The following is a 15,742-nucleotide window of genomic DNA, read 5'->3' as shown; positions in this document are numbered from 1 at the left end:
GTAGTCAAGAAGCCAAGCCAAAGTCAAGCAGTTCTTTAAAGCTATCTGGTCATATATATTTTTTTTTAGGGCTACAGCCAAAGCAACATCAGATCTGAGTCACATCTGCAACCTACACTGAAGCTCACGGTAATGCCAGATACTGAACCCACTGAGTGGGGCCAGGGATCAAACCCGTGTCCTCATGGACACTAGTCTGGTTCATTGCCACTGAGCCACATTGGAAACTCCTAGTCATATCTAAGTCTACCTGTATCTCTCTCAAATATGATATTCCAGGCAAAGCCTTGTTAATACAGTCAAAGTTTCCAACTGTGTTCTGTTACAAGGATAGATTCTTATTGAACTTAACAAATAACTAACTCTTTTGCCACGAAAAGAATACTTAACAAATTTCCAAATTCTGAAGGGATTAGGTAGGAAGAAAAAGTAAATGTTTCATCTTTGTTTACAAAGTCATATCTTACTAAGTTCTTGATAGCTTTAAGACAAAAAAGAGAAAAGTTTCTTTAAATGTGGAAAAATAAAATATAAAGGAACCAGCAAAATCCATAAAAATTATAATCATCTTCATCATTCATTAATTCCCGTTATTAATTCTTGTTATGCTTGAATTGTTTTCCATTTATTCTTGAAATTTTTACCCAGTTCAGTGCTATGATCTTAAAAGTTATCAGAAACTTTTTTTTTTTTTTGCTTTCTAGGGCCACACCCACAGCATATGGAGGTTCCCAGGCTAGGGGTGGAATTGGAGCTGTAGCGGCCAGCCTGAGACACAGCCACAGCAACGCCAGATCTGAGCTGCATCTGTGACCTACACCACAGCCCAGGGCAACACCGGATCCGTAACCCACTGAGCAAGACCGGGATCGAAGCTGCAACCTCATGGTTCCTAGTTGGATTCGTTTGTGCTGTGCCACAACGGGAACTCTTCAGAAACTTTTATATAAATAAATATAGGTACTTGTATTTAAATACAGGTACTTGTTTTATATAGTAGCTATCAGAATCCTTCCCATGAATTTTTCCGAAGATCAAACACATTTGTAGGAACACGTGCAAATTTGTTACAGTAAGCAATAACTATCTGTAAATGACAGAAGGCTTAAAAATGCCCATTATTAAAGATCCAATGAGAGTTCATTATAATGGAATTGACAAGGAAATTTGGTTATTTCTGTGACACATAACATATCAAGAAAAGTAGACTTATGGCTGGTAACATCATGGCTGGACACATCTAAATTTTAGAAATTTTATACAATTCTAGAACACTTATATTAATAACATTCACCTATACAATATAACCTAAGGTTTATTATCACTTATTTCCCAATGCTTCCCATGTACTTTAATACATCAAATAAGTCTAATTAGTGTAACATCTTTCTTTTTATAAGGAGAAAGAATGAATATTTTGAGTGATTTGAAATTGGGTTTTTCTAAGTTGGAAATTAGTTCAAGGTCAAAAAGACATTATTTAGAATTTAAATTTTGGAAAGTGCCAAAAATGTCACAAGAGGTTTTAAAACACTTGGTCAAATACAGGATCATAGGTTACTATGAAAACTAAGTTACGTAACCAAAGTGACAAAGACTTCACAGGCAAAGAAAATTACATACTTCTGAGTAAAAACTTTATAATATTGGAAAGACTTGGTTAACTTAAGTAATCAGAGACCTGATGATAAAGATAACGTGAAGCACAGGAAACTATTTTGACAGCACACAAAATCTTTGTTTTCTGGGCACATTACTTAGAAGATAAAGGAAAATCTTTTACAATCTGTTTTTATGAAGAGCAGACAAAAAGTCCAAGAAAACTTTGTAAAAAAAGAGAGAGAAAATCAGCTTACTTTTGAGATGAAAGCTCATTTACTTAAATTTATTTCAAATCATAGACAGGCCTTTCTAAACATATACAATTCCTTTTCAAAGACTCCTTTTTCACAAACCTCCAACTTTCTCTTTAATTTATATTTTGTCCTATTTTTTCCCATATTACCAGGTTGTCTTTAGGACAAAAATACTTTATTTTCCTTTAACAAAACGAATTCCCATCCCTTATATCTATTTTGCTGAAAACACACATCTTTTCCTGTATATGGAGATGTTTCCCTTATTTTTAGTAGTTTCAATCATATATATATATATATATATATATTATTATTATTATTATTATTGGCTTTTTGGCTTTCTAGGGCTGCTTCCTATGGCATATGGAGGTTTCCAGGCTAGGGGTCGAATCGGAGCTGTAGCCACCACCCTACACCAGAGCCACAGCAGCAACACAGGATCCCAGTTGCATCTGTGACCTACACCACAGCTCATGGCAACACTGGATCCTTGACCCACTGAGCGAGGCCAGGGATCGAACCTACAAACTCATGGTTCCTAGTCGGATTCATTAACCACTGCGCCATGATGGGAACTCCTACTAGAATTATTTTTAACCCTCAGAAGCCCTTAATTTTTAGTGGAAGCTAATAAATAAGCAATTGTAAACTGTCCTTTATATTAGCATTCTGTGGCCTGCAAAATTTATGCTTTTTGTAACTTCTGGAGAAATATTCTTTTTTATAATAAATTTCTCAGCTTGGCATAAAACATGTTTACTAATTGACCAAAATATCTCTAATTCCTCTGTTAAAAAAGGAAGCCAAAAGTGAACAAACTTATGTTCAGTAATTAATATCAGTATTTTGTCATATTTAGAAATGATCTAAATAATTCAATGAATTTCCATTGTTTAATTTAACTTAGCAAAGTTCTAAGGTTTTAGGTTATCAAAAGGATTTGGAAAAATGGCTAAAAGTTTTGCCCAGAAACTCTATTTAATTTATTTGTTTTCATCATTTATGTTAGTCCACTCAAAAGAACTTCATGAGCTATTAGACAAAGTCATCACCATCTAACCTTATTTTTCTGGCACACAAATTTTGTAATGGAGGCAATAGGAACTTATTTGATTGGTAAATCCAGGAAGAATAAAAAGTTTTGCATTTAATGTTGATAATCCTAAAAACATGCCTGCTTTAACTAAACCAACAAACTTAAACTAGAATACTGAATATTTTCCTAGAGTATGTCAGCTTAAAGGTCTCTCTATTATGTTTATGAGAATTTTTATGAGAACTAAATTTATATAAGCACTTAAGCCAATAAAATAAAGCTCTTTTACAAACTATTAATTTTAGAAATACCATCCCGAGGTATAAAATACCACACATCTACAATACATACATGAACACAGCCAAACACAAAGACCTTAGAGTTTTCATTTTACTAGTAATAGAAGTTGGATCTAAGTTGTTGGAGTTTTTTGGTTGTTGTCGTTGTTGATTCTAAGTTTCATGTGACCTTTCCCTCTTTTATTTTTCTTATGGTAAAAAAAGAAGAATTACATTCCTAAAGTTTGTGCTTCAACATACACATCTCGGAGACACAGGGAAACAATGCAAGTTATACGCCTTTTAAGATAAATCGGGGAGGTCTGGGGATTGGTAAAAAGAACAGTGAACTCTGAATTGTCTCTAGAGCTGTCTTTCTAGTTTTGTAAAGATGTGTAAGATAGGCACAGTTGCTCTAAATTCTTTAAGGAATCGGGTTGAAGCCTAAATGACATTATGGGTTAATCTACTAATCCAGCTCCATTATCTCTAATTTGCTTAGGGGAGGAGGCTTTAAAAAAAAATCCTATTAGGCTCTGAATATCAGCTTCCTTGTCAGTCTTCACCCTGGGCAAATAGAACATATTTCTAGCAGAATTAAACTATCTCATGGACCTAAAGGCATCTTCAAAGACGGAACAAAATTTATTTCCTTGGAGTTCCCCATCGTGGTGCAGTGGTTAACGAATCTGACTAGGAACCATGAGGCTGCAGGTTCAATCCCTGGCCTCGCTCAGTGGGTTAAGGATCTGGCATTGCTGTGAGCTGTGGTGTGGGTTGCAGCTGTGGCTCAGATCCTGCATTGCTATGGCTGTGGTATAGGCCAGCAGCTACAGCTCTGATTTGACCCCTAGGCTGGGAACCTCCATGTGCCACAGGTGAGGCCCTAGAAAAGACCAAAAAAACCCACAAAAAAAAAAAATTTACTTCCTTCCCAAGACCCAGAGTCACCCCCAAGGATAGCCTGAAGTAATAACCAACAGCATGCATGTCCCAGGTGGGCAGAAAGTCAAGCCAAGCACTTATTTTAAAAGGCAAACGTCTTTTCAGCCTAGAAAGCTAATTCAAAGAGAGGACTGCTAGAATAAGGATTCAATAAAGGAAGACAGCAGGTAGTAGGAGTTACATCAGTCCTATGGTCTTTGTTTTAGGTAACTTTTATGTCTATAATCTTTTCATTTTAGCCTTTTGCAATGAATCTTTTAATAAGCCATTTTAGAATTTTGAGACATTTGGAGGCTTCTGCATTACCAATTAACCTATGTATCCCTTGCATTTTATTTTTATTTATTTATTTTTTTAAATCTTTTTGCCTTTTCTAGGGCCACTCCCGTGGCATATGGAGTTCCCAGGCTAGGGGTTGAATCAGAGCTGAAGCCACCAGCCTACACCAGAGCCACAGCAACGCGGGATCCGAGCTGTGTCTGTGACCTACACCACAGCTCATGGCAATGCTGGACCGTCAACCCACTGAGCAAGGCCAGGGATCGAACCCACAACCTCATGGTTCCTAGTCGGATTCGTTAACCATTGCGCCATGACGGGAACTCCTCCTTTGCATTTTAAATGCAAGTCTTAAATGATATTATCCAAGTAGAGCATTCCTCATAATGGTCATTATAATTCCCTGAGGACTGGCAGCAGTTTGGTAGGACTCTTAGCTGCCAGTGGTATTCAACCCACATTTCTGTCTGGCCATATTTTGGGGCCTCCAACCTGATGGTTTCCAAGGCAAGTTCTCAGGACACAAAATTCTAGATTGCCTTTAATAAGATTTTGACCACTTTTTGGTGGCTATATATATCTTCATAGTTCTCAAGTAGGTGGGGGGGGCATACTTAACTCCTTGGATTTTAAGAATTCCAGTATTTATTTATTTATTGTTATTTCCCCCAACACACTTTTTTCCCCCACTGTACAGCATGGGAACCCAGTTACACATACATGTATACATAATTTTTTTCTCCCATTGTCGTGTTTATTTATTTGAGAAAATTTTGGATCTTTCAGAGCTAAAACAATACCTAAAAGGGATGTGCTGCTGGGTTAAGAGTTGCAGTGTTTTGCAGTGTATCTATCTATACAGAAATATTCTTTCAGTTGCTAGGTGGCCTAGTGTTGATCTAACCCATTCCACGACCAACTTGTCCTAAAACCAGTCTTTAGGTTAGGTCATCAATACTCTAACTACTTTTTTTTTTTTTTTTTAACTCTTTAGGGCCACATGTGTGGCACATGGAAGTTCGCAGGCTAGGGATTCAATCGGAGCTGCAGCTTCTGGCCTACACCATTGCCACAGCTCTGCAGAATCCGAGCCTCATCTGCAACCTACACCACAGCTCACAGCAATGCCGGATCCCTAACCCACTGAGCAAGGCCAGGGATCGAACCTACATCCTTGTGGATACTAGTTGGGTTCATTACTGTTGAGCCACAATGGGAATGTCCTCTTACTGCTTTTAAATGTTCTTCCCATGTCCACCAATTTTGTGATTTTTTTTCCCCCTTCTTCTGAGATTCCCATTAGCAATAGTCTTTGCTTAAAATTTTGTTCGCCAAAGGCCTCACTCTGAACCCAGTCCAGTTTAAATCAGAGCTCATCCAATTCTAGACCCAGTTCAGTTGTTAAGTCAGACACAGTTCCAACTCTGGCCAAAATGAAATCTGGGGACAAAACCAAGGACTGGGGTTTCCAACCAAATAAGTAACTGTGGAAAGTCAATTAGATCAGGAACTCAGTGCAAAGAGGGCAAAGCTGAGAACCAAGGGGGCACTTACCCATGGCCCTCGGAAATGGTGAGAAAGACAGTGAACTCAAACAATTCACAGGGCATCACATCTGTGTTTCTTGTTGTCTTTGAAGCCTCTGGAAGTCTCCTCAGCCCTGCTGTTGCCATCAAACTGTTAAATAACACAAACAACTCAGTAAGTTTAAGGCTCAAATAGGCCTTATTAAATAATTAATGAATCAGGCAATATCCCATCTTGCAAATAGAAAGAAGCTCTGCTAAGCTGTACAAAAGGAAAGATTTTTAAAGGCAGAAAGGGGGCAGAAAAGGGAAATTATTAGCAAGTAATGCAGTATTACAGGCAAGGACACCCTCCTAAAGGGAATGGAAGAGGCTATAGGGCAGATAACCTTATATAGTGCTGACCAGGTAATTCCAGATTGACTGGTTAAAGGTTCCTGAGGGGTTGGGATTACAGTTAAGTTAGGTAGTAAGTCTCAGCCCATGGTGACATGGGCTTAGCACAAGTGACTCCATTTGGGGCCTGTTGTTTCTTTTTTAAGAATAATAAATGGTTATACATAAGTAAATTTCTGTGAATTGTCCTAGGAAATTATCAACCCTGAGAAGGATAGTGAGAACCTCTGAATTATAGTCATTTGATCAGAAGAATTGGTGGCCTTCTGGAACATGTGAGGTGCCTGCACTGGAGGCAGTCTTGTGACTGGTACTTCAGGGCAACAGTAGTGGGGTTTCTGGATTATGGCTCCTAATAGTGCTGGGTGGCAGGGCCCTGTGGGGTTTTGCCTTAGCAGCTTTCTGTTGTGATAGTTCAGACTCCTGGTTTTGTGGTCTCTTAAGTCCAGTTATCCTGTTCTTCCAGAGACTGGGAAAGCTCCCTGATAAACTTACTTTTAAACTAGCTGGAGTGGACTTTCTTCTCTGCACCTGAGAAAGTAACTGGTTAAGAGGGCCTTCTAACTGGGTAAGAAGTTTACAAGCAGCAGGGAAGAATCAAGGCAGGAAACCATTTTTTCTGGAAAGGATGGAAGGCCTTGTTGGGGGGACTGGGTGGTGGGCTATGGGAATTCTTGCTCCCATGATAACGTTGAGTCATGAGCCCAATTTACTGGTTAGGATTCACATTCTCTTCCAAGTGGGACCTGTCAGTGTCCAAGAGCAGCCTTTGTTGTGATGTGTTCTTATCAGTCACCACAAGCTTTAGGAACAGAAGCCAAGGAGACAGGACAGGCACGATCGGTCTACGCCCAGTTCTTTAGAAACCTCTTGGCAGTGCATTGTATTGACACACCATCCAACCTCTTGCTTTATTTAAACAAATGCATCAATACACAAAATCATTCAAGTTTAAAGTACTTTATAGGTCACCTCATTCAATTTTCTTTAAGTGAGATTGAAACTGAGGTCCAGAGAGGTTAAGACTAGTAGCTAATATGAATATAATTCTCCACTATTGACAAAGCTTTCATCTCTAAAAACTCTTATCCTCACAGCAACTCTGTGATGTTAAGCGACTAACCCAAAGGCTCTTGGTTTAGTTTGTGGCAAAGCTGAGACTGAAAGCTACATGTCTGAATGTGTGGTCCTTTCTGCCAGTGCTTGGGGGCTCTAGTCTGCAATGACAGCTGGATGTTGTTACAACATCTGAACATGTGCTTATGTGTTTTATAAAATATTATTCTTGAGAGTGATTTGAAATGACCCCCACAAATATCCTTAATCAGAATTACAGAGTGCGAACTGTATATAATTTTGTGGGGTGACTAAGTAATTCAGGATCTCTTTAGAAGTTGCAGAATCTTATTGTGCAATTCCCATCCTTACAAAACATCTGTCCTATTGCAAACCACAAGTTTTGATTAGTTGTTTCAAAACGAATACAGAACTGGAAGTGATAAGTCATGTTTGCGGTACCAAAAGTGAATTTTGACTCACAAGTCTGTCTAAATATCGGGACACAAACCAGGAGCATGTCACTGGTTTCTCTGCTGTGAACTCTATCTACCCTGGGGTGAGGTTAATACATTAAAACAATTTGATGGAATAATCTACGGGACATCAAATTGCCATTATTTTAAGGTGCTAGATAAGATGTATTTTAACTGGGATTGCATTATAAGTGTGTGTGTAAGCAAATAACAAAGTTTTATAGTCTATAAAAATAGAGAAATAAAGATAATGGTATTTTTAGCAAATATGAAAAAAATGTGCTGTTGCTGCAAATACAAAGTCTCCATGAGAATTCTAGGCTGGAAAGTCTTCTATTTCTATCATGGCCAACTTATCACCACTTAATGGAACAAGGTCATTTTGAGAACACATTATCCAACATCTGGTCTACCATCTGCCTGAATAAAAAATTCATATGACTCTGGCATAAAAAGAGCAATTTCCCACATCATGTCTGTTGTTGTTCTTTCTTCAGTTACAAAAATAAAGGCTATGTGATCACTTAAAAGATGCTCTGAGAAAGACAGGTGTACTTCATTCTGTGCAATAGGAAGGTTTCTGAAAAAAATTTTGAATTATTTTTTCCATATATTATTTAATCTCATTTTCTATGATGGGAAACATCTAATTTTTAAACAAATGTTACTGTGAATCTTTTAAAAACATAGTAGTCCAAATATATATATATATATATATATATTTTTTTTTTTTTTTGGTCTTTTTTTTGTCTTTTTCACCTTTTCTAGGGCTGCTCACGTGGCATATGGAGGTTCCCAGGCTAGGGGTCGAATCAGAGCTGTAGCCGCCGGCCTACACCAGAGCCACAGCAACGCAGGATCCGAGCCATGTCTGAGACCTACACCACAGCCACAGCCACACAGGATCTGAGCCGTGTCTGCAACCTAGACCACAGTTCACAGCAGTGCACTGAGCAAGGCCAGGGATCGAACCCGGAACCTCATGGTTCCTAGTTGGTTTTGTTAACCACTGAGCCACGACGGGACCTCCCAGTAGTCCAATTTTTATGGAATGCTATTTATTTTTATATTTTTTAAAATTTATTTTTGGTTGGAGTTCCTGTTGTGGCGCAGTAGAAATGAATCCAACTGGGAACCGTGAGGTTTTGGGTTCAATCCCTGGCCTTGCTCAGTGGGTTAAGGATTTGGTGTTGCCATGAGCTGTGGTGTAGGTCACAGACACGGCTCCGATGTGGCATTGCTGTGACCGTGGCATAGGCCGGCAACTGTAGCTCTGATTCAACCCCTAGCCTGGGAACTTCTATATGCCACAAGTGCAACCCTAAAAAAAAAAAAAAAAAAAAAATTATTTTTGGTTGAAATATAATTGATGTATAACATTATTTAAGTCGCAGGTGTACAATATAGTGATTCGCCATTTTTAAAGGCTATATTCCCTTTAGAGTTATTATAAAATATTTGATATATTCCCCATGTTGTACAATATATCCTTATAGCTTATTTTATACCTAATAGTTTGTATCTCTTAGTTCCCTACCCCTATATTGCCCCTCTCCTATAAGGAAAAGTCCCATCTCCTTCATTTATTTATGTATTTAACCACTTGTTTATTTTGGTATGAAATAATGGATATTTTTCCTTCCTTCCTGTTCTTTCCCTTTTTCTTTTCTTTCTTTCTTTCTCTTTCTTTCTCTCTCTCTCTCTTTCTTTCTTTCTTTTTCTTTCCTTTTCTTTCTTTTCTTTCTCTCTCTCTCTCTCTCTCTCTCTCTCTCTCTCTCTCTCTCTTCTCTCTCTCTCTCTCTCTCTCTCTCTCTCTCTCTCTCCCTCTCTCTCTCTCTTTCTCTCTCTCTCTCTCCCTGTCTCTCTCTTTCTTTCTTTCTTTCTTTTGGCATATGGAGGTTCCCAGGCTAGGGGTCTAATTGGAGCTGTAGCTGCCAGCCTAAGCTACAGCCACAGCAATGTGGGATCTGACCCATGTCTGGGACCTACACCACAGCTCATGGCAACGCTGGATCCTTGACCCACTGAGCCAGGCCAGAGATCGAACCTGTGTCCTCATGGATACTAGTCAGTTTTGTTAACCACCGAGCCATGATAGGAACTTCCTTTCATTATTTATTTTGGTGTTAAATTTCTTCTAGCTTTAACCATTGGGAGTTCTTTTAAGTTGGTTTATGTCATTTTGACATGCCACCAACTTTTGTCTTTGAGCACTTCATTACTTTCTGTCAACACAACATGTTCCAGGTTTATTTTATACATTTCCTTCCCCAGTCTTAAAATCAATCACTTCTGCAAGGACCCCTCATTCCTCATACTTTATTTCATGGTATTTAGAAGCCACAATCTGGACACTAGTTGTATTCATTGCTATTTGGATGTCATGATTTCTAGGTCCTACCAGTGGGTTAGTATATAGACATATGTACTTTTATCTGTCTCTATCTATCTATCCTGTTTTAAAGTATACTTTGGTGTAAGAATTGGTATCCCAAATCTGTTTCATTTCCATTTGTATGGAATACATTTTTTAATCCCCTCAATTTTAGTCTGTGTGTTTCTTTAGCTCTGAAGTGAGTCTCTTGTAGGCAGCATATAGATGGGTCTTATTTTTTATCCAATCAATCACTCTATGTCTTTTGACTGGAGCATATCGTCCACTGAGATTTAAAGTAGTTTTTTTGTCTTAGGGCCATGTCCATGGCATATGGAAGTTCCCAGGCTAGGGGTCAAATTGGAGCTGAAGCTGCTTGCCTATGCCACAGCCACAGCAATGCAGGAACTGAGCTGCATCTGTTACCTACACCACAGCTCACAGCAATGCTGGACCTTTAACCCACTGAGCAAGGCCAGGGATCGAACCCACATCCTCATGGATATGTCGGGTTTGTTATCACTGTGCCACAGTGGAAATGCCTAATATATATTTGATAGGTATGTACTTATTGCCATTTGTCACTTGTTTTCTCATTGTTTTTGTAGTTCTTCTCTGTGCTTCTTGTCTTTTCCTTTGTGGTCTGGTGATTCTCTTTAGCCTTATGTTTGTGTTCCTTTTTCTCTGTTTTTGTGTATCTATTAAAAGTGTGTTTGTTTTTGTCTTTTTAGGGCACCCATGGCATATGGAAGTTTATAGGCTAGGGGTCAAATCAGAGCTGTAGCTGCTGGCCTATATCACAGTCACAGCAATGTGGGATCCAAGCTGCCTCTGTGAACTACACCAGAGCACATGGCAACGCCAGATCCTTAACACACTGAGCAAGGTCAGGGATTGAACCCACGTCCTCATGGATTCTAGTCAGGTTCGTTTCCACTGAGCCACGATGGGAACTCCTATTAAAGGTTTTTGATTTTTGGTTACTGTAGAGTTCATATACATTGACCTATAACTATATCTGCTAGTTTTAAACTGGTGGTTCATTTAAGTTCAAATGAACATTCTAATAGAGCTACGTTTTTGGCTCTCTTCCCCTAGGTTTTGTGTTTTTGATATTTTTTACATCTTCATGTTTATCCCTTAACTGTTTAGTGTAGCTGTAGTTGATTTTACAATTTCTGTCTTTTTACCTTCATACCAGCTTATTTAAGTGGTTGATCCACAGCCTCTTGGCCTTTAACCAGTGAGATTTTTCCTTTCCTATAATTTCTTCTTTCTTATAGCTTTTTCTTGTTTCTCTTAAAGAAGATCCTTTAACATTTCTTGTAATGTTGATTTAGAACTGATGCTCTCTTTTAGTTCTTGCTTTTCTGAGAAGCTCTTTCTCTCTCAATTCCAAATGATAATATTGAAGGTATATTATCTTAAGTTGTAGGATTTCCTATTTAGCACATTTTATTTTATCTTTATTTTATGGCCACACTTGTGGCCTATGGAAGTTTTCAGGCCAGAGATTAAATCTGAGCCACAGCTGCAACCCATGCTGCAGCGGTGGCAATGCTGGATTTTTAATCAACTGCTCAGGGCTGGGGATCGAACTGGCATCTCTGTTGTGACCTGAGCTGCTGCAATCAGATTTTTTTTTTCTTTTTATGGCGGCACCTGCAGCATATGGAAGATCCTGAGCTAGGGGGTCAAATCAGAGCTGCAGCTGCCAACATACACTACAGCCATGGCAACACCAGATCCAAGGGGCATCTTCAACTTACGCTGCAGCTTGCAGCAATGAGCGGGGCCAGGGATCAAACACGCGTCCTCATGGATACTAGCCAGGTTAACCACTGAGCCATGACAGGAACTCTCTTATTCTTTCGTTTTAAGCAAATTCTTCTGTCTTTTCAATTTGTTTAACTTTCTCTGTCCCCATGAAATTAGGTGAAGTCAACAGTTAACTACTGGAATCTTGAAAAGGTGTCTTAACATGGGAGCTCCCTATGCAGTCTACCTGTGCCCAGTGGCTTTGGTCAGGGAGCTGGTTCTGGAGTGAACACGGGTCATGTCTTTTCCTAGAGTCGGGGGCAGCCACCATCTTGGTGGGAAGTAGAGTTAAAGGAATTAGACTAGAACTAGAGCCAGGTGTAATCTGGGGTTTCTCCTATGCTCAGTGGCTGTTATCACCTTATCAGGAGGTGGAGTTGGGGCCCGAGGTGCTGAAGTAGGAGCCTGGAGGGGGTTGGATTTCTCTCAGATGTGATGACAATCTCCACCTTGGTTTGCATCATAGCCAGGACCTGAGGGCTTGGGGCTACACTTCTGTGCTGGTTTCACTTTTTCCCTGGTATGTGTGACTTGGTCAGAGGCTGGGTCAGGTCAGAGGAGCCGATGCCACGCTACTCAGCTGGTTTCACTCTTGCCAGTTATGGTGGTCTCTACCCTGGAGCTAGTCCCCCTCCTTCCAAGTGGAGGCAGGGATGTGCATGCTGGTGAGGGCTGCCTCAGCCTGGGTCAGAGGCAGAACCAGGGTCTGCGCTGGCTCCATCCCCCCCAAGTGTGTGCACTCTCACTGGCAATGGTAGCCTACACCCTGGGGTTGATCAGCACTAAGATTCTTTCCTGCCCTTTGCTCCCTGTGAGCTGGGAACTTCCCCAGAACCCTTCCTACCTTTTCTATCCTCTCCCATAGTTGCTTTGGGCTAGTATTCCTTCATTTAGCCTGATCCTACTGGTTTTTTTCTTTCAGAACTGCCACATAATTACTAGTTCACTGAGGATATTCTCACCTGTTTCCCAATTCTTTTTTTTTTTTTTTTCCTTGTCTTTTTGTCTTTTTTGAGGGCCCATTTCTTGGGCTGCTCCTGAGGCATATGGAGGTTACCAGGCTAGGGGTCAAATCGGAGCTGTAGCCACCAGCCTACGCCAGAGCCACAGCAATGCGGGATCCGAGCCGTATCTGCAACCTACACCACAGCTCACAGCTACGCCGGATCCTTAACCCACTGAGAAAAGCCAGGGATCAAACCCGAAACCTCGTGGTTCCTAGTCGAATTTGTTAACCACTGCGCCACGATGGGAATTCTGTTCCAATTCTTTATGTAAATAATTTTCTGTCATTTTAGGGGGTATGTTGTAGGAGTGGGCAATTAAACTTGTATCAGATATGGCATCTACTGATATTGGAGTTGGAATCTCAGTGTATAATTCTCCACACCTAAATTCTTCTCTGGGAGACTGGCTGTGTAAATTATCTTGGGCAAATATTAAATCTGATTCTGGGAGTTCCTGTCATGGGGCAGTGGAAACGAATCTGACTAAGAACCATGAGGCTGTGGGTTCCATCCCTAGCCTCACTCAGTGGGTTAAGGATCTGGCATTGCTGTGAGCTGTGGTATAGGGTGCAGACGTGGCTCAGATCCTGTGTTGCTGTGGCTATGGTGTAGGCCAGCAGCTCCAATTAGACCCCTAGCCTGGGAACCTCCACATGCTGTGGGTGCGTCCCTAAAAAGCAAAAACAATAAGAAATAAAAAATAAATAAAAATAAAATAAACCTGACCCTGGCTATCTTCTAGGTCTAACTACCAAATTTCAGGAAACTTGGAAAACATAAGAACAAATTAAACAACCATGAATAATCAATCATCTAAATTCTTTTTGAAAATGACTCAGTTTTTTCCACAAATAAATACCATAAGAAAAAAAAGTGTGAATGGGTGAATTGGTATAGACTAAAAGAGGCTAGAGTGACATTTCAAACACGTGCAAGCATATGTACTTTTGGGGGTCCCAATTTGAACAAACCTATTAAAAATTTTTTTTGAAACAACCAGGGAAATTTTTAATAAATATAAACTTGTTAATAGTTGATATTAAGGAATTATTAATTTCATTTGTTATGATAATGATACTTTAGTTTGTTTTAAAAATTCTGTATCTGCTTGAGCATGGGTAAGCAAATGATAGCTGCAAACAAAAATATACTTTTAGGAGTTACTGTTGTGGCTCAGTGGGAATGAATCTGACTAGTAACCATAAGGACACAGGTTTGATCCCTGGCCTCACTCAGTGGGTTAAGGACCCGACGTTGCTGTGAGCTGTGGATCGCAGGCTGGGATCTTTCACTGCTGTGGTGGTGGTACAGGCCAGAGGCTACAGCTCTGATTCGTCCCCTTGCCTGGGAACCTCCATATGCCACAAGTGCATCCCTAAAAAGACAAAAAGTAAAATTAAAAAGTCAACTTTTGCTGAAACACATGCTGCCCATTCCCTTGCATGTTGTCTATGGCGGCTTGTGTGCTACAACAGTAGAGATGAGTAGTTGCAACAGAACAGGGTGGCCTGCAAAGCATATGGTTTCAGAAACCGTTTGTCAGTTAGAAGGGAAGAGGGATCAATTAGGAGTTTGGGATTAACAGATATACACTACTATATATAAAACAGATAAACAATAAGGACTTATAGCACAGGGGATATTCAATATATCTTATAATAATCTATAATGGAAAAGAATCTGAAAAAGAATGTATATATGTGTGTGTGTGTATATATATACACTGAATTATATATATATGTGTGTATATATATATATATATATATATATACACTGAATTATATATGTATATATTTGTTGTACACCTGAAATTAATAAAACATTGTAAATCAACTATACCTCAATTTACAAAAATTTTTAAAAGGATATATTGAGGTATTTATTGGTGAAAAACATGCTATTTGGAATTTCCTTTAAAATAATCTGGCAAAACAAACAAGATTGGTGGTAGGTAGATGAAACCAGATTGGGAAAATACTAGTAGTTCTTGAAACTGATTATTCGATGCAGATTCTTTAGCTTTTCACTCTACTTTTGTGTCCATTTGAAAAAAATCATCTTGGAGTTCCCATCGTGGCTCAATGGTTAGCAAATCTGACGAGGAACCATTAGGTTGCACGTTCGATCCCTGGCCTTGCTCAGTGGGTTAAGGATCTGGCGTTGCCATGAGCTGTGGTGTAGGTCTCAGACATGACTCAGATTCCCCATTGCTGTGGCTATGGTGTAGGCCAGCAGCTACAGCTCTGATTAGACCCCTAGACTGGGAACCTCTATATGCCGCGGATGTGGCCCTAGAAAAAGACAAAAAAAAAAAAAAAACCCAGCAAAAAAATCATCTTATGTATACTTAGTGGAAGTCCTTAGTTCCTTGAAATTCTTTAGTTCTGATTCATTAAGCATGTGGTGGGGGGCGGGGGAATGGAAGGTAGAGGTTATTTATTGAAAACCTACCATATGACTGCCACCGTGCTAGGTTCTTGACAAATTTCATTTAAAAGATCATTATAACAACTCCAAGAGTAGGTATTATGATTAATGATTTATTAATGAAACATTGGGGCTAGAGACATTAATTAATTTACAACTAGAAAAGAGCAGGGTAGGAATTTGACGCTGCTGTTCTTAGTTACTGTCATCACTGGTATTTATACCCACATTGTTAAGTGGACAAGCTGAGGCCACACGTCTGTTTAAA

At 39.5% G+C, this 15,742-nt stretch overlaps 1 protein-coding gene across 5 annotated transcripts in view; it reads right to left on the bottom strand.

Annotated features, from left to right (window-relative positions):
• GUCY2C (guanylate cyclase 2C) overlaps positions 1–15,742 on the bottom strand; it is a 672,163-nt gene that overhangs the window by 533,080 nt on the left and 123,341 nt on the right. For 4 of the 5 annotated variants that reach the window (XR_014845322.1, XM_085024752.1, XM_085024753.1 and 1 more), the window contains one exon: positions 5,949–6,071. The exons of the other annotated variant lie outside the window; for it this stretch is intronic. Coding sequence is in view for 3 of the 4 variants with exons in the window: in XM_085024752.1 (XP_084880878.1) it covers positions 5,949–6,071 (123 nt within the window). In the remaining variant the exon portion in view is untranslated. The remainder of the gene's footprint in view (positions 1–5,948; positions 6,072–15,742) is intronic. 5 annotated transcript variants of the gene reach the window in all.

This window comes from Sus scrofa, chromosome 5 (assembly GCF_054392235.1).
Source record: "Sus scrofa isolate SSC_HxYL_T2T_F1_AM1 chromosome 5, Sscrofa_HxYL_maternal_Yorkshire_Landrace_v2.0, whole genome shotgun sequence".
NCBI classification, from domain to species: Eukaryota; Metazoa; Chordata; class Mammalia; order Artiodactyla; family Suidae; genus Sus; species Sus scrofa.
The sequence above is the reverse complement of the archived record's forward strand: the minus strand, read 5'-3'. Positions and strand labels throughout refer to the sequence as shown.